The sequence below is a fragment of the Acipenser ruthenus genome, chromosome 10 (genome assembly GCF_902713425.1).
Source record: "Acipenser ruthenus chromosome 10, fAciRut3.2 maternal haplotype, whole genome shotgun sequence".
In the NCBI taxonomy this organism is placed as follows: domain Eukaryota; kingdom Metazoa; phylum Chordata; class Actinopteri; order Acipenseriformes; family Acipenseridae; genus Acipenser; species Acipenser ruthenus.
Window position 1 is genome coordinate 28097201 of NC_081198.1, and position 19790 is coordinate 28116990.

At 41.6% G+C, this 19790-nt stretch overlaps 1 protein-coding gene across 1 annotated transcript in view; it reads right to left on the reverse strand.

Annotated features, from left to right (window-relative positions):
- slc23a3 (solute carrier family 23 member 3) overlaps window positions 1-19790 on the reverse strand; it is a 43808-nt gene that overhangs the window by 22093 nt on the left and 1925 nt on the right. Inside the window, exons 2-4 of the mRNA XM_034007354.3 lie at window positions 16251-16414; window positions 14448-14536; window positions 4359-4423 (exon numbers count right to left, since the gene is read on the reverse strand). Coding sequence (XP_033863245.3) covers window positions 4359-4423; window positions 14448-14536; window positions 16251-16414 — 318 coding nt within the window. The remainder of the gene's footprint in view (window positions 1-4358; window positions 4424-14447; window positions 14537-16250; window positions 16415-19790) is intronic.

The window sequence follows — 19790 nt, forward strand, 5'->3', positions numbered from 1 at the left end:
AAACACTAGACCGTTTTTTCAGGGAACACAAAAAATATATAATGTCAGAAAATACATACCTGAAAGGACTGTGTTTTAAAATAAGCAGGCTTCCATTTAGTACTGTAGTTGGTTCTGTTGGTACAGTACTGTATTTACAACAGAAGTAGTATTTTAATTCAGAACGCTATGCTTCTGAAAATATTACTTGCCAAAATAGATGACACATGGACTTTAATACAGTAGCTAAGAAATAATAATAATAAATACTTTTAAATCCAGTACGTATTGTACTAGCATTATGTAAAATTCCCCATTAACGACTATGACGGAAATAAAATGATCTTTGGTGGTAAATCACCCTCCCGACCAGTGAGGGCGCTAAGTAACGGGAACAGAGTACCCTGGATTGTTTGGCCTGACACTTCATTCCCCGGGTTAAAAGGAAGTCGGCCATCTAGATACGGGGCGGAGCTTCGCTGCACTAACTCATCGACCCGGAAGGGAAACGATGTGGCAGCTGCGGATTGGAGGAGCGGCTGCAATCATTTACCAAGGGGTCACGTGTGACTGTACAAATAGGAGATGAAGAGATGTAATCTGTTCCTTCGTTTTGGTTAGAGAACAACCTGGGAGGACCTGTGATTTGTGTGTAAATGTATCGTGAGTGTTTTGTTTGTTTTGTTTGTCTCTAATTGTTACTTGTTATTATTAGTAGATGGCTAACATGTTCCAGAGCTGTCGCAAAGGGCCAGCACGAACCCGGAACAGCACTGCACCAAAAAGTCACAAATTCATTGTACCTGCACCACGAGCACTAGAACACGCACCCAGGACTGGTGACCATGTTTTGTATTGTGTTTGTTTTGCAAATTGACTAATAATAAGCACAGTCAATATCCATTGCTGGGTATTGTCTGGCATTTATTATTTGCGGTCACCAGACCAGGATTATAAATAAACACCATTGCACCTGGATTCTTCTTGTCTGCCTTTTCATTAATCACCGCATCACTCCTGCAGCTGCACACTGCAAGCCACTTTGCCACACGACCCAACAGCAAAATGAAATCAAAATGTTATCCATGCACAGAACTGCGTAAAACGTAAAAGACAATGCAACTTAGCAAAAAAAAAAAAAAACACACACACACAAAAAACACATCAATTTCCCAAATTAAAACAGTATCCAAAGTCAGTATTCAAATTGCAAAATATAGTGCTCGATAAGGCCTTAATGTCACAGTTCATTTGCAAATGAAAATGCACAAAAGCAACTAAAGATCAGATTTAAAAAAATATATCACAGTATCTAAAACTGTTCAGTGATTAACTTTTACATTCTGTAGCTTTTCTCGTTCTCTTTGTTTTTGGAGGAAGCGCTGTGTAGCTGCACAATAATAAAGACAGACTGATTTGCCATGCCAGAAAAAAACAAAAAACAAAACGTGGGCTTTGTATCAGAAAACTGGTGACGGAGTCAGAAATCGCGTGTGATGGGTAAGTGCATTAATTTGTTATATACAGTATATGTATAATGATGACTGATTTTATTCTTAATACAAGGGCGGTAAAATGTTACTGATGTGTATCTGGGTAACAGATATCCGAGTGCTGACTGTATTTGACCTTTTTATGGAAGAGGTTGCGTTTATTTTTTCGGTTATATCCTATTTTAAATTTATCTCCAGAACTTTTGCCGAAAAGAACAGTTTTATGTGCTAAAATATAATCGCGCAAAACCTCAACTTGGGTGGCTAAAAATGTATTTTCCCTTTCTTATTTTTACCATTTTTGCGACGACATGTGCGCTGCCTGGTTGTTTTCCAGTTAAATGGATGTCCAGACTATTGGCAACTTGGCAACTACATGGTACTTGTCTGGACTGCACCCGTTTGGCAGAAAAGGCAGGTACAGACATTATACAGATATCACATTATTTTTTACATACAATTACCCATTTATACAGTTGGGTTTTTACTGGAGCAATCTAGGTAAAGTACCTTGCTCAAGGGTATAGCACCTGGGATTGAACCCACGACCCTCCGGTCAAGAGACCAGAGCCCTAATCACTACTCCACACTGCTGTTATCATGCCTGTGTGTGTGTGTGTGTGTGTGTGTGTATATATATATATATATATATATATATATATATATATATATATATATATATATATATATATATATATATATGTAAAGGGATTTTTGGGTGGGCAGTATGACGAATTGGTCTGGACAGAGTATTACTGAGGCTGGCCACCAGAGCGCAGCTTGAATCTTTTTTTTTTATTAAACTTTAAAAGAAATATCGAAAGTTATGATCCTGTTTGTTTTATTGCAGGTGTTGACTTTGATTTTAACACTCTCGTGGACAGTCCTGGAAACACACTTAGGTGACGGTACCCTGCCCCCTTCAGCCTGCTTTCAAATTGGGCTGACTGGGCAGGTTTGTTTGTGAACCCCTGAGTTAGTAACACAGTCCCATATTCACAATATATTTCTTCTTCTTTTAACAAGCACTGTACACTGCAACCTTCTTTCCACCATTTGCACTTTTCACGTTGAACGCTGCTTTATGCACCACAACATTAAATACTCCTTCCGTATTGGCTTCTTCATTTAAGAACTGATACTTGGTTGGTCTTCATTGTTGCATTGTTTTATATTCATTTTAGAATACAATTGGCGTTGTTACTGTGAGGCAGAGACACGTTGTGTTGGCTTGTAAACAGCCGAACCGTCTTTCCTTCCTTTCGGTTCCACGCTTGCTGTAATCATTTTCTTTTCCGCTAGCCTTAAGCGTAACCACACTTGCTCTGTGGTAATATTTAGTAGTCTTACTACTCTTTACTTTATCTGCACGTATATCTATTACTTTATACCTACCCAGTCTTGCGCTAACTGGGTACATTTACCAAGACCTGTTTAAGCTTTACACAATACTTTTAAATCTCTCTAATATACCTCTATAGTACCATTCCTCCCATAAGTTCACCTTTCTCCATAGGACCACTTTCTATACTGGCAGCTTTTATCTTTCCAGCATTCCCGCCAGGTACGATCTGTGCTCGCATAGATTTTTGGAATGTGTAGTTTCTTTTGTGTTTATTTATATTTTATTTTGCATACAACGGCGATTCAAACCAAGTATTAATTCTTTATTACATTTATCAATTATTTAAACAGTACTTTTTTTTTTTTTTTTTTTTTTTTTTAATTTAGTCGTTGCCAATTAGTTTTTATTATTTTTCTCCCCAATTTGAAATGCCCAATTATTTTTAGGCTCAGCTCACCGCTACCACCCCTGTGCTGACTCGGGAGGGGCGAGGATGAACACACGCTGTCCTCCGAAGCGTGTGCCGTCAGCCGCCCGCTTCTTTACACTCTGCAGACTCACCGTGCAGCCGCCCCAGAGCTACAGCGTCGGAGGACAACGCAGCTCTGGGGCATCTTACAGGCAAGCCCGCAGGCGCCCGGCCAGACTACAGGAGTCGCTGGTGCGCGGTGAGCCGAGGACACCCTGGCCGACCTAACCCTCCCTCCCCCCGGACAACGCTCAGCCAATTGAGCGCCGCCCCCTGGGAGCTCCCATCCATGGTCGGCTGTGGAATAGCCTGGACTCGAACCGGCGACGTCCAGGCTATAGAGCGCATCCTGCACTCTAGCGAGTGCTTTTACTGGATGCGCCACTCGGGAGCCAGTACTTTCTTTTTATGTCGTTATTACTTTGTTTATATCTTAAACTTTCTTTTCATATTTTACACAGTGGCATGGCAGTTCATACAAGCGTAATACAGCCATAGAGAGTTCCCCCAACACTCTCTATTGCTGCATTTTACAGAGAAACTGCCTTTTCTGCCACACTACGCATAACTTGTTTTAGAGTTAGATCTAGAAATGTCTGATGGGGACGAACGGGGTTTAGGGTAGGTCATTTTTTTCCCCTCCCTTCCCTCTCGCGCTGCAGTCGGAGAATTGGACGCACTTCGAAATCCTACATTGTAGATTACAGCTCAGAAGCCCTGTCAGCGGTCACAGCTAAATAAGACATGAGAGGGGTCATGTCTTAATTAGTGAGTATATTTTGGTGTATAAAGTGGGCACATCAGTGTTTTGTACCTTTTGAAAACAAGGCGTTATTTGCAAAATTGAACCAATTATGAATTTCAATTGCTTAAAAAGCTGTAATGCAAGTGTATTTTCCAAAAAGCGTAAAGCCTAAAATTCCATTGCGCTACTGACTTACTTTTGAAAATACATTTTGCCACCTATCTGCGTCGCAAAGGTGTTTTGCGACCTGTTTTTCCCTCTGCTCCTTTTGAAAATCAGGCTGATAGTGTCAAATAAAGTCTTTCTCTTGATAGAAATAGGACTTACCTCTCTGACCAGCTCACTCCAGCTCACACTGTCTGTCTGCAGTAAAGTGTAGTTTACATCAGTCCCTGAAATAAAACATGTCCTGAAGAATTAAACAAGAAGGCAGTCATAGCAAAACAGTACTACATAATTACCAGGGCCCAGGGTTACAGTAGCTAACCCCATTGCTGTGACAGAATTACATGACTAAAGTACTGTACTGCCAGGGGCCTAGTCTCTATAAGGAATAGTTAACCCCATTGCTGTGACAGTATTGCTATTGAAGTACTGTACCTATCACAGTCCATGAGCCAGACCAGATTTGACTACCAAATGGAGGAACTAAAAGCCACTGTGTTTTTCAGTTTGCCTGATGTCTGAACTGTCTGGAATCGTGATGGACATTCCAGATTCCCAGCTATTTTTCCCAGTGCTATTTTTAAAAATGGCCGCCATTTTCCCACCCGATTTGACATATCTCAGAAATTGGCCTCTAGCTCAGAATTGATTGGTCCTAGGCAGATGCAGTTAACTGAATGTTGCTCAGTATCAACTTATGCATATGCTGATATGTATTTTGTAGGGGTTTGTACCACAGGTTTAGATATATTTTAGGATATACAACTGAAAATGCACTTTTTTTCTGTACCGTAGGTACAATTTAGTCCAACAACAAATATGGACAACCATGTCATTTCTTTTATTTCTGAAAAGTATGACGATAACTTTGTAAAATACAAATGTACATGCTGAGAATGTACATGCATTTGGTACCGAGAGATAAAAATGCTTTTCTGAACTTCTGACCTCGAAGAAGAATTTTCAGGGCTTTCAGCTTTCCTTGTGCATTCACAGTATTTTACACGTTCTGCAGACCTGATTAAGTGGTCTTGGTATACATTGAATACCACATCGATTCTGTCACTTCCTTGGCTAGCATGAAGCTTCTGCGCAAAAATGTGATCAGAGAGCTCATTGAATGTACAATTCTCACCGTGGAGTTTCTGAATGAGTCCCATGACATCAATAAGCAAAGCACACGGACGAGGGGTGTCCTCAGCAGGTGACACTTTGCTCTCCGGGTGTTTCGCTAGAATGGCTTTGTTGTTTTTTTTTCATTCTGCAGTCAGCATTCGCCAGCACCCAAGGTAAAGGACCAAGAAGGTGGCAAAGAATGTCCCACATATCCAGCTTTCTGTTCTCAGCAATGAGAACCATGTTCCCAAACACCCTTTGGTCAGCTTTCAAGATGTTCTCTTTGTTTGTCCCCTTCACCGTTGTCTGTTTCATCGTACTGAAAGTTTTCAGTTTGAGCTTCTTGATGGTGTCATAAAAACCTTCATCCTTTTGCAGCTGCTGCTCCTGAAAATTCTGGAAAGCTTCTTCTCCCTTTTGTCACGCTGTCAGTAGGTCCAAAGATGGTGCAGCTGCCCCAGTGGAGATGCTCACAAGATCTGAAGTATCTTGATCAAACAAATTTGTCCAATTGTTCTCCACCAGATCATCCAACGAGGCAAAGTCAGTCTTGTCTCTCTTAATGCAGGACTTCTCAAGGTCTGGATGACTGAGACCTGCACACTGGACAGAGTTCTGTTCAAGCAGTTGCCTCAATGCTGCTGCTCGATGCTCAGCTGTGAGATAATAGCGGGACACAGTACCTGGTTTCAGGCTGAAGCCATGTGTTCCTCCATGAGTTTGGGTGTCTTTATTCACCGTTTCTTCAGTGGTTTGGTCCAGGCAATTCGACCAAAAGGATGTGCGTGCCTGAGCTGAACAGAGAATCCACCGAGTCTTAGATTACTTCAATGTGATCTCTTGTCAGAATGTTAAAAGCTGTCCATGGGCTCCTGAGTGGCGCATCCAGTAAAGGTGCTCCACGTGGAGTGCAGAATGTGCCCTATAGTCTGGATGTTGCGAGTTTGAGTCCAGGCTATTCCTTTGCCGATCAAGGATGGGAGCTTCCAGGGGGCGGCGCTCAATTGGCCGCCCGGGGGGGGGGAGGGTTAGGTCGGCCAGGGTGTCCTCGGCTCACCGCGCACCAATGACCCCTGTAGTCTGGCCAGGCACCTGCAGGCTTGCCTGTAAGCTGCCCCAGAGCAGCGTTGTCCTCAGACGCTGTTGCTCTTGGGTGGCTGCATGGTGAATCCGCAGTGTGAAAAAAAGCGGTCGGCTGATAGCACACGCTTCGGAGGACAGCGTGTGTTCGTCTTCGCCCTCCCGAGTCAGCGCAGGGCTGGTAGCGGTGAGCTGAGCCTAAAAATAATTGGCCATTCCAAACTGGGGAGAAAATAATAAAAAATAATTGGCAACGACTAAATTAAAAAAAAAAAAGCCTGTCCATGAGCTGATTTTCTGGTTAGCTGAATCATGCTCCCACACCATTACTCAGAGTAGATTCTGCTGACGTACACTCAAAGCTACAGTTGTAAGAGTTGTAGAAAGGTCAGTTGGTATGATTGGTGGCGGACCTTCCATTTTCCCAACAGTGTAGACTTGAAGTTGTTGCTCAGATGGCTGGATTATTCGCTTCTTGTCTTTCTTGCTGACAGTTGCTGTTGGTTTTGGTGGTGCACATGACAGCGATGTGGGTTGAACAATTATGCCATTGAAACGATGTGAAGTTCCACTCCACTGACCTCCTCTTGTTTATTAATATTGTCAAAAGCGAGCACAGTAAAAACGGAAGGATGTATGCTCTAAGGAAGAGGGACGCTGTCAGTGTCTACATTTTCCATCTTTTCAATGCACAGTGCAGTGTCGATCTCCTCCAACCTTGAATATGAACAGGAGTGCCCTAGTCGATTCATTGTTTTGATCAGTTCAATATTGCCTGTCAGAGTTTTGATAACCCAAGGAAGTAGGATGCGCTTTAGAGTTAGCACTTTGCCGACAGTCACAGCATTGATAATGTCTTGGGCAATAGACCATCACAGTCTGTAATTGCAAGCTGAGGACTCTTTCTTACCACCAAGCAAGACATTAAAAAATGGTCACACATTGATCATAGATTTGTAATTGTGTTGCTCAATGTATGCCTCAAGTTTCCTCTTCAAACAAATGTAATCGGTAGAGACAAGTTGTCTGGTCTGACATACACTCGGTGATCCACCTCAAAATTTCGACATAAATGATTTTTGGTTGAGTTTGTGACCTCATCTATTCCATTTGTGTTCATGAACCACACAATTTGGGAAGTGATTTCAGTCAGAGGAACAATCTGCGGGTTTGAAAAAACATCACTCTGAATATTTTCAAATAGCATGTTGAGAGCAGCCTTCTCCACTTTTTGGTAAGTCTTCCACTTCGCCACTTTCAGAACAGGCTTTCTCTGGCCTTTGGCGTGTATAGTTTCTGTAACACGTTCTGTGATAGTGCACTTCTACTGCGACAATATCTTGAGGTTACAGAGATAATTCTTTCATCTGAGCATTGGGTTGCAATGTCACAAATGGTTTTGTCAGCTCTGAGTTCTACTGCAGGCTTCAAGGGTTCACAACTATTCGTTCCTTTGATATACTTCATCTGTCACTGACAATCTGTCATACATTCTTGACTGTATATGACCAGACCCTTGTCTCGAAGAGTGCCTAGAGTCCTCGGCATTGTGTTCAGCTGCAGAACTTTGTTGTTTTTCCAGCCTGGCCAGTGACTTTTTACGAGTGAATTCCGATCTGCAATTTCTGTGATATTGTATCTTTGGAGTAGAAGTTGGATTGTCTCTTGCAAGCTTAACGATCTGCTCAAATTGTCTCACTGCTGCAGTGCTATCCACAAACAGTCATCTTGGGGGCTGGTCAGTTCATTCAGAGGTGACTCCTTTCTATATATATAATGCAGAGTCCACAGTCTACCTTTTGTCACTTGGGCTTCACTTCACTGTCAGACATTTTGATGGCTTGCGGGCTCAGTTTAGGAGGATTGTGTGAAGGAACTGTAGTGCATCATTCACTGTCGAACTCACTAACATATATGGACCACCGAACTCCAGACAGTTCAGACATCAGGCTAGCTGAAAATTACAGTGGCTTTTAGTCCCTCCATTTGGTAGTCAATTCCCAAATTGTAATGGATAGCTAACCCCATTGCGGTGACAGTATTGCCATTGAAGTACTGTACCCATCACTGCCAGGGCCCAGTCTCTGTAAGGGATAGCTAACCCCATTGCTGTGACAGTATTTCCATTGCAGTACTGTACCCCATCACTGCCAGGGCCCAGTCTCTGTAATGGATAGCTAACCCCATTAACAGTATTGCCACTGATACTGTTGTCTCCTTCCGTCCCAAGAATCTGCTGAATCCTCTGAAACTCTCAGAATGTGTCTCTGCATCTCTCCTGTCCTCAGTTGATGATGCTGTGACCCTCTACAACGCCACCCTTACTCATATCATCAACACTGTTGCCCCGCTTACAACCAGAACCGGCAAGAAATATCAAAACTGCCCATGGTACACCCTCGAACTTCGACTGCTTAAATCTGCCTGCCGTGAGCTTGAGCGCAAGTGGAGCTCGTCTGGACTAACGGTTCACAGATAGATCTGGACCGACCATCTTGCAAACGTCAGATGAGCGCTTGCCGTGGCCAGGGTGAAATACTTCTCTGAAATCATAACTATGGGACACAGTAAACCCCATGTTCTCTTTAAGACCATTGACCTACATCCAGCCACTGACAGATCCAACTCCAGTCCATCCTCTTCTCTTACCTGTCATGATTTCTCCTCTTTCTTTCGGAACAAAATCCATAACATCTATTCAACGCTCTCCCACCACAAACCCAGTCTACTACGTCCTGCACTCTCCTCCTTCTCTCCTCTCTCCATTGCTGATGTTTCCGGCTTACTGTTGAAATCAACTACTGCCACATGCCCCCTGGATCCCTGGCCGACTAACCTTGTCCGTCTCTGTGCTTCTGATCTTGTTCCCTCCATTATGCACTCTCAACCTGTCCCTGGCTCAGTTCCTGCTGCCCTTAAGTTTGCCCGAGTTGCGCTGGTACTCAAAAAACCCTCCTTTGACCCGGCTGACTTTTCTAATTTCCGTCCCATCTCCAATCTCCCTTTTCTCTCAAAAACTCTCGAAAGGGCTGTAGCCAGTCAGCTGATGAAACATCTCACTGACAACAATCTGTTTGAATCTCTACAGTCTGGTTTCCGTCCACATCACAGTACTGAAACTGCTCTGCTCCGGATTGTGAATGATCTCCTGCTCAATGCTGATGCAGGTGCTCCCTTTGTGCTTGTCCTCCTTGACCTAACAGCCGCTTTTGACACCATAGATTATGGCATTCTTCTTGACCGCCTTCAGAAGTATGCTGGAATCTCTGGAACCTGTTTCTCCTGGATGTCCTCTTACCTATCCGGACACATGCAGTCTGTTTTCTATGCTGGATGCAGTGGTGTTGCAAACCCCAAGGATCTGTTCTTGGTCCCCTTCTATTCAATATCTACACGCCTCCCATGGGTCATCTCATCTGCCAACACAGCCCCATGTTTCACTCCTATGCTGACGACACCCAGCTCTACTTAAAACTCAACCCTGGTAGCCTCTCTGCCATGGTCCGGCTCTAGGCTTGCATTCAAGACATCGAGGCCTGGATGTCTGCCAATTTTCTTCAGCTGAACACCAGCAAATCTGAACTCCTTCTAGTAGGATCTAAAACTCAACTTAAGAATCTAAATATAGCTGCCCTGAACCTCAGAAACTGTCTGCTGCTGCCTTCCCCCACAGTACGAAGCCTTGGTGTACTTCTTAACAGCAACCTCTCTTTTGATGCCCACATCTCCTCCATGGTCAAATCTTCCTTCTACCATCTTCGAAACATCTCCAAAGTCCGTCCCTACCTTTCCCTCCTGGATGCGGAGATACTTTGTCATGCATACTTCTCTCGGCTCGACTACTGCAACTCTCTATATGGTGGTCTCCCGGCACGCACCATAAACCGACTGCAGCTAGTTCAGAATGCCGCTGCCAGGATCCTTACCAGATGTAAAAAACGTGATCACATCACCCCCCCGTCTTGCCCAGCTGCACTGGCTACCTGTAAAGTTCAGGATTGTTTTCAAAATTCCTTCTCACCTACAATGCCCTTCATCACTCAGGTCCCAGGTACCTCCTCAACCTGCTGACCCGCTATGTCCCTGCCCGCAAGCTGAGGTCCTCCGACTCTGGCCTGCTTGTTATCCCCAAGCAAAAGTGCACCACACTTGGAGAATGCTTGTTTAGCTTCATGGCTCCGACTCGTTGGAACTCTCTCCCAGCTTTGGTGCGTGATGCTCCCTCCGTCGCTCGCTTTAAATCACTCTCAAGACCCACTTGTTCTCTCTTGCTTTCCATGCTCTTTAAGCCTGATATCTGCTATTAGCTGCTGTGTTGCTGCTACTATGTCATATATTATGCACTTTCCACTGTCTTTAATGTATTATGCAATGTTTTTACTTTATATCATATATTATGCATTTCTCTGTATTTAAAGTATTATGGATTTTCTTGTTGTTACTGCATCTTGTAAAGCACTTTGTGATGGTGGTCCACTATGAAAGGCGTTATATAAACTAAAGATTGATTGATTTATTGATTGATTGAAGTACTGTACCCATCACTGTCAGGGCCCAGTCTCTGTAAGGGATAGTTAACCCCATTGCTGTAACAGTATTGCCATTGAAGTACTGTACCCATCTCTGCCTGGTAATATTTTATTGCTTATATTTCAATATTAGTTCCAAAATTTCTATGTAATAAACCTATGGGCCCTAAAAAAAACTTCTAATTTATGCCTGTCAAAAGTTTACATAACCTAATGAAAATTTATAATTTCTAGAAATTTCTCAAAAACAAATATCTTTTATAGCAAAAGTTTTGCTTTTGTGGATGACGAAAAAAAAGTTAAAAGAAATAGATGTCTACAATGATTTATTTCAGCAATTTATTTTCAAAACTCTAATTCAAAAGTATTCATACCCTGGTAAAGAAAATGAAATTCATAGCTATTTGAGGCACCTTTAGCAATAATAATCTCTTTTAAACGATTAGGATATTTGTCAGTGAGCTTTTGGCATGATTTTTTAATGATTTTTGACGATTCTTCAACGCAAAACTGTTCCAGTTCATTCCAATTCCGAGGACTTCTCTTGTGTACAGCCTTCTTCAACTCATACCAAAGATTCTCAATCGGATTTAGATCGGGACTTTTACTAGGCGATTCCAAAACCTTGATTTTATTCTTTAACCATTCTGAAGTAGATTTTAATGTGTGCTTTGGATCGTTGTTGTGTTGGTATGTCCAGTTGCGTTTTAAACCAAGTTTAGTAATGGAAGGTTTCAGATGATTGGCCAATATCTTTGGTATGCTATGGTATCCATTTTACCCTGAATTGAAACTAAATTTCATGTGCCATTAGAGGAAAAACAGCCCCAGGGCAGCAGTGTGGAGTAGTGGTTAGGGCTCTGAACTCTTGACTGGAGAGTCATGGGTTCAATCCTAGGTGGGGGACACTGCAGCTGTACCCTTGAGCAAGGTACTTTATCTAGATTGCTCCAGTAAAAACCCAACTGTATAAATGGGTAATTGTATGTACAAATAATGTGATATATTGTAACAATTGTAAGTTGCCCTGGATAAGGGCATCTGCTAAGAAATAAATAATAATATTACCACCTCCATGCTTGACAGTAGGTATGGTGTTCTTTTCTTTGTACGCCTCACCAGACTTCAAACATAACAACTATCAGCTCGATTTTTGTTTCATGACTGCACAAAACCTTGAGTGGCTTTTTCCTTGGCCATTGAGACCTTCACCATGCAATACTCGACCGATTGTTGAAATAGAAACCCCAGTCCCTCTTGCAGCCAATTCACTTTGAATATCTTTGGCAGTCAATCCCGGATTGTTATTAACCTTCCTCACAATTCTTCTACTTGTTCTTGGAGAAAGAACCTTCTTTCTTCCAGACTGAGGGAGCGTTGTGACAGTACCATGAGTCTTGTACTTCTTGATTAATAGAAACAACAGTTGAAATTGGGATATTCAAATGCTTGGAAATCTTCTTGTATCCTTCTCCAGCTTTATGACAATAAATAATTTTCTGCCTAAGGTCTTCAGATAGCTCTTTACTTTTTCCCATATTTACTTGTTGGTAATGACAGCAATCATCCTATGCCTAAGTTTCTATACTCTCTAAGAATGTTCACCTACAATCCAGCATTTTCTAGACTTTTCTAGAATTAGGTTCTGCATTATCATATTGAAATTTCTAGCACCTTGTAGACAGTACTATCATAGCATTAAAGGCTATGAATTAGCATTTTTGAGTTTTGCTAAAAGAAATGCTGAAATAAAAAATTGTAGACATCTATTTCTTGTAACTTTTTTCCTCATCCACAAAGCAAAACATTTACTACAAAACATTTTTCCTAAAATTCTTTGTTTTTGAGAAATTTCCATTGGGGTATGTAAACTAGATAGATAGATAGATAGATAGATAGATAGATAGATAGATAGATAGATAGGTAGATAGATTACTGTTACACATGGACAATGTAAGTAAGTTAAGGACAGTGGATCCATGGAAGGGAACCAGGATGTCAAAGAGTAGAACTAAATCTCTGTAAGGAGTTAATATGCAGAAACCTTATTCCAATTGGTATTTTGAAACAAGATCATAAATGCTTTTTGGTTTTATTTTATTCAGATTCTTACAGTTCAATGGAAATCATGTCCAATCTATACAAATCCTAAAAAATCAATGTAACAGTGTGGTAGTGTACACTGGAGCAGAGAGTAGTACTGTTTTATGGGATCGGGTTGATAGCTGTTTTAATTATAGACAGCTTTCACTGATAGACCTTGTGGGAAAGTACGGTACTACACCCATTATGCAGAGATAAGAAGTGTTATCACACAAATTCATTTAAAAGTCTATTAATCAGAATTTTTACAACTACATCAAATATACTGTTACCAGTAGATTGACTCCTATAAATTGACTTTATAGCAGCCACATATCATGAGATTATGAATCTGTAATGGTCCAGGAGGGCTTTGAGATGAGCTGATTGTAACTGGTTCATAGAGTTTGCAAACAAGTAATACTTTTTACATGAAAAAACGTATCTTGATTGCAAAAAAAGAAACATCGCTGTTAAATACCAGTCCCAGTCGTGTGCAGTGGCTAATTGCACAGACGCACTAATATTTTGTTTTGTCATACGTAATATCATTTACATATATTACCTGTTTAGTATCCTGTGTTTTGTTTTATTTTCAATGGCTGATTCTGCATTTTTTACCAAGCTTACTAACTTTAGCCACAAGGACTGCTTCTGAAAAATCTCCCAAAGCTGAATTTAGCCAAAGTTAGGGGTTTTGAAAAATGACCACTTGGTGGTGCAGCTGTCATTTCTGTCACTTATGTAATTGTGATTTTGTAAAGAGATTATCCATTTACAACTCCCCACAATCACAGGGAAATGAGTGTTGCACAAACAGGTCATGTGGAGCCATACGTTACCTAGCAACTAAAACAACATCTAACAAACGTCATTGAACTGAACTTCGACTGAGTCTGACCTATAACAAGACCACTTCAGAGAAAACAACAAGAAGGTTATGGATTGAAATTCATGCTAAATTAACCCTATAAACTAGGCCAGGGGTGATCAATCCTGGTCCTGGAGAGCCCCAATCCTGCAGGTTTTCTAGGTGTTTTTACATCATTAGCGGCTAAAGATCTGAAACACCTGTTAATCTTGACTAAGCCAAAAATTGGTGCAATGAAGTAAGTGAGAGCTCGGTTGAAACAAAAACCAGCAGCCCCAGTAGCTCTCCAGGACCGGGAGTGGACACCTCTGCTCTAGGCTATACAGTATAACTGCATACCGAATAAGACACAAGTTAGTTGTTTTGTTTATAAACCAGTAAAAACTGTTGTACTTGCCTTGTAGCAGCGAAGTCAGATGTAAACTATGTGTATTTAACAATAACTGTGACATCACACATACTTTTGACATATGCACAGTAAAAATGTGCTGTGTGATTCCCTATTATGTAACAACATCCTCCATCCCACACACTGTCTCTAGTACACAATGACTTGATGAAAGCATTAAATACCGTTCCTGTTGTCTCTGTGGTCCTTTTGTGAGGTCAGTATGACTGCAGGGATGAGGAATTCCATGGAGGGAGCTTGAAGCAGGGGCAGCCTGGAAGAAAGGGCAGCTTCTTCAATGTCTCTTCTTCAGGTGAAAAGTGGCATGTCATGGCAAATTTCCAGTCTTCACTTTGCACTTCTCACCTGAAAAAGAGACTTATGTGGTCTCAAAAGCAAGTGTATATACTTTTGTATCCACAATTTACATACTAGTCGAAGGGGTGGATTCGAAGTAAGGAAAATAATAATTCACGTGTGGGCAATTTCTAGTAGTAACTGATAACAAATTTAAGTAATCCAATTACTATGCACAAGAAAAACAATTTACTTAAAATAATTACTTTAATAATAAATAATTATTAAAATTACTTACAAATAGTAAAATAAATTGTCCATTTTGAAATTTATATATTTTATATAACATTTGTAAATGTTATATAACATTTACTCAAAACTAATTATTTTGTAAATAAAATGTATTTATAATAATTTAACAATATGAAAGTATTTTCTAAATAATATAATAAAACTGAGTGAATAACAAAACATTTACATAATGAAGTGTGAGATGTAAAGAAAAAGTACAATTAAAGTGTATTTATTGAATCACCTTTCAAGCAAAGTTTAAGCACAGTCAAAGAATGAGTCAGTCTCTGTTCCAGCAACAAATTCCATTTGCATTTTCATAAACCATATAAAACAAAAATCCTGGAGAACTTGCACATATCCTTTTACAGTAACCAAACTAAAACGTCTACTAAATGTGTATTTTTGCCTTAGCATTTAAACAAAAATATTTACCCAAACATTCTTTTTACTTAAAGAAAATACAGTGGGTCATGGCTTTCAGCTCTAATATGTGTGGTGTTTGTTACTTACACTGAGGATTCTTCTGACACACATAGCCACTGAACATGCTCATAGCGCCAACTTCAAGATATGCTGGCAATACACTATCACAAATTAATGTTACTATATTGAACAATAAAAGAGACTGTTTTATCTGGTGTGTTTGTTTTGTTAAAGGAATCCACTGAATAGTTTTGATATTTATAATACTTGCATTAAATGTATCCTTATTTAGATTTATCAGTAACCCAAAGTGAATCAAAGCGGCTACATTTATTTACAAGTACACAGTAAAGCTATTAAACATGAAGTAAACCGTTTTTGTTTAAAAAACATAATTGCTGGAGGTAAGTGTTAATATTTTAAATAATGTAACATTCATTTTTTGTACTATATGTCATTTTTGCATCGTTTGCTTTTAAAATATATACAGTAATGGACTGTGTTTTTACACAACACGTTTTTATCCCAAAATGATGTGCCGTAAAGCTTCAATTAAACACCTCTGCCGTTATTTACAGTATTTGCCAGCAGACCCGGCGCGTATTGGAGACAGGCGATTACTTGAGACCCGACAATTATTTGAAGTTTTACGGTACTTGAATAATTAATTCCCTTTAAAAAAAAAAAAGAAAAAAAGAATTTTTAGTAATTTTTAGTAAAGTAATTGGAAGTAATAGCCAAGTAATTATTTTAATTGATATAAGTAAAATAAACATACCAAGTAATTAATTTGTATGAGTGCGGTCATAGGATTTTGTGTGGTGCAGTAGGGAGTGTGATCTGGATACACTGTGATCCTTAGAAGTCATTTTTTTCCTGGCGAACACTCTCGATTAAAGGTTGAGATGTGTTGCCCAGTTGATTATGGACGGAGTTCTCAATGTCTGTAATTATATCAGCAGGTATTGACATACCTTGTCCCCAGCATGGTCTGCAGAAGTGTGGAGATCCCAGAGCTGAACAGGCTTGTAGCCATAAACTGGTAATTGTATTGGCTCCACTCTCCCCCTTCCTCCTGAAGGTTTTGGTTTAGTAGGCTGTGGACCAACACCAGCACAGAGGACTGGATCACCACATGCTGAGAAGAGAATAACAAGACTGGTGGATTACAATGTGGAGAACAGGAGGTTTGTCAAGACTGGTGGATTACAGGAGAATGGGAGGTATTTAAGTTAACCTGTGTGTATAGTCAGCCCCTTCTCCACTCTCCCTCCTCAGGGGGAAGGAGTCGTGACTATAGTGCTTTTGGACTTTGCTCCCACTCCTAACTCCAGTGAGACAGTCTCTGTGTATCTCTAGAGTAGTGACTCCAGCTCTCCAGTGAGGCAGCATGGGCAGCCTCTATGTATCTCTAGAGTAGTGACTCCAGCTCTCCAGTGAGGCAGCATGGGCAGCCTCTATGTATCTCTAGAGTAGTGACTCCAGCTCTCCAGTGAGGCAGCATGGGCAGCCTCTATGTATCTCTAGAGTAGTGACTCCAGCTCTCCAGTGAGGCAGCATGGACAGCCTCTATGTATCTCTAGAGTAGTGACTCCAGCTCTCCAGTGAGGCAGCATGGACAGCCTCTATGTATCTCTAGAGTAGTGACTCCAACCAAGATGGAACAGATTAAACCAATTACTACAACTATATTGTGTATACAGAACTGAACTTAATGACAGATACTAGGGGACTGCCACAGCTATTTCAGATCACAGGATACTCTCTTTTACAGGGTGTTCTGACTAAGACAGAGGGTAGTTACAGTACTTATACATTCTTGTTTCAAGCATATTCATGAACAATACAAACAATACAATGATAGAAATGTAAATCACATTGTTAAAATCGCAGTTAGTTAGTCCCAATTGCAGCGTACTAATCAGAAGAAGAACACATTTTATTTTAGCTATTAGGGACTTTGTAATGGGGTGATGTGGCAGAGTGGTTGCAGTGACGTGTGGGCAGTGACATCACAGACCAGGAAGTAAACAAAGGCAATGAATGGCGGTGGTGAAACTGAGCGCTATGGCGCTCAGCTATTTTATTAAATAAACAAAACAAAAGATTTGAACAAACACAAAACACTACAAAACAAAAAGGCGCGTTGGCCAAAAAAACAGAAATAAACAAATAAGTATTGTGCTGGTATAAAAACCAGCACGCTTAGCAGTTGTTTATATTTTTAGTTTCTTTACCTCCTAACTCCTCACTCGTTCTCCTCACTCGTTCTCCACTCTCGAACACCCTCACCCTGAGCGCAGACAGCTGCAGGCTTTTATATTCTGGCCGAGGGGTTAACTAGCTATTAATTAATTCATTAATTAATTATCTTGTTACCCCTCGGCCATAGTCTGCACAAGTTTAATAAGGATGCGTGACTGTCAGCTAGTTAAACAATCAGTAGCTGATCAGTCACGCATCCTCACGAGGTTTTAATAATCAAAAGACAAAACAATAACAAATAATATTGGCTTTTGCGGTCATATAAACATATAAATCATAATATAAATAAATAATAAACAAAGGGGCGGGACACTCCGCCACAGGTGAGTTCACACACGCAGGCTTCCTGACTATTTGCCACTATCTTGCCAGCACTGGGACCATAGGGAACCCCAGGCACCAGCCCACGGTCATAGAAGTGGTGATTCCTTATTTTTCTTCTTTAAAATTTAGTGTGGCCAATTTTTATGTGTGTTTTTTACTCGTCCTAATTTGGACGTGCCCAATCATAGCGCCGCTTCACGAGGATTATTTCAGACTGCACAAGAGCCGCTGAGAACCAGCACAAGCTTCTCTGCCACTGCTCTTTCAAAGCATCCACCCTCTGCACTGAATAGCTCCATGCTTCTGAAGACAATGGCGATCAGGAGAAACACAGCCATCACTGCGGAGACCACGCAGAAAACAATGCAGTACCTGGCAGACAGGTGGCAGCCATACGCCCAGAGGTGATGACAGCCCTAACTAGAAAATAAACCTTCCCTCCTCTCAATGCTGGCCAATTTCTGGCACTGCTCTGGCCTGGTTCTCCTCCTACCTCTCCAACCGCACTTACCAGGTAACCTGGCGTGGAGCAACCTCCACACCTCGCCCTCTCTCAACAGGAGTCCCCCAAGGGTCAGTCTTGGGTCCTCTCCTGTTCTCTCTCTACACCCGCTCCCTGGGCCCCCTCATCGCATCCTATGGTTTCTCATACCATTTCTATGCTGATGATGCTCAGATTTTCCTTTCCTTCCCCACCTCTAACTCCACCATCCCCTCCCGCATCTCTACCTGTCTGTCTGCTATATCCTCCTGGATGCACTCGCACCACCTCAAACTCAACCTCTCTAAATCTGACCTCCTTTTCTTTCCCTCCTCCTCCCCCTCCTCTGATCTCTCTATCTCTGTTCCTCTGGAATCTACCACACTCTCTCCCTCCTCCTCAGCTAAGAACCTTGGAGTCACCCTGGACCCCTCCCTCTCTAATTCCCAGCACATCTCCACTCTGGCACGCAATTACTGATTCTTCCTGAGCAACATATGAAGAATCTGACCCTTCCTCACCAACTACGCAACCCAGCTCCTGGTCCAGGCCCTGGTACTCTCCTGCCTAGACTACTGCAACTCCCTCCTGGCTGGCCTCCCTGCGTCCGCCACCCGTCAGCTCCAGCTCATCCAGAACTCCGCTGCTCGCCTGATGTTCTTTCTGCCTCACTTCTCCCACGCAACTCCACTGCTCCACTCACTCCACTGGCTCCCAATCACCGCTCGCATCCAGTTCAAGACTCTTGTACTAGCCTACAGATGCCTTGACCAGACTGCACCCAGCTACCTCCAGACCCTCATCTCTCCCTACACCCCCACTCGACCTCTCCGCTCCTCCTGCACTAGAAGACTGACTCTACCTCCTCTACGCTCCCCTGCCTCCAGAGCCTGCTCCTTCTCCACCCTCGCCCCGCAGTGGTGGAATTACCTTCCTACAGATGTCAGGACTGCCCAGTCCCTGACCACCTTCCGACGCCTCCTCAAGACTTATTCAGACAGCACCTGTAGAACTCCTCTTTTCCCTCTGGACACTTATCACTCTTCCTTAAATGTGCTTTACTTGCTCTTATCTGCCCCCTATTTTACTGCATTTAATCCTGTACTTTAGAATACTGTAATCTGTCACAAGTGTTATTTAATCTGTAGTATTTTGTATTTAATTATATCCTGATGTAACTATCACTGACACTTGTCTGCTCCGTTATTGAATCGTATTTTGTCATATACTTGTACTTGCTAGAACCAAAGTCATTGTATTTTTATCTTGCTCTTAATTGTATTATTACTTGTACTGTGATTCTTGAAATGTATTTTTGTTTACGACTGTAAGTTGCCCTGGATAAGGGGGTCTGCTAAGAAATAAATAAGAACAATAATAATAATTTGAATCACCGCTGGACTGCCTCACTATTCCGTCATGCTAGCAGCCTAGATTTGAACCT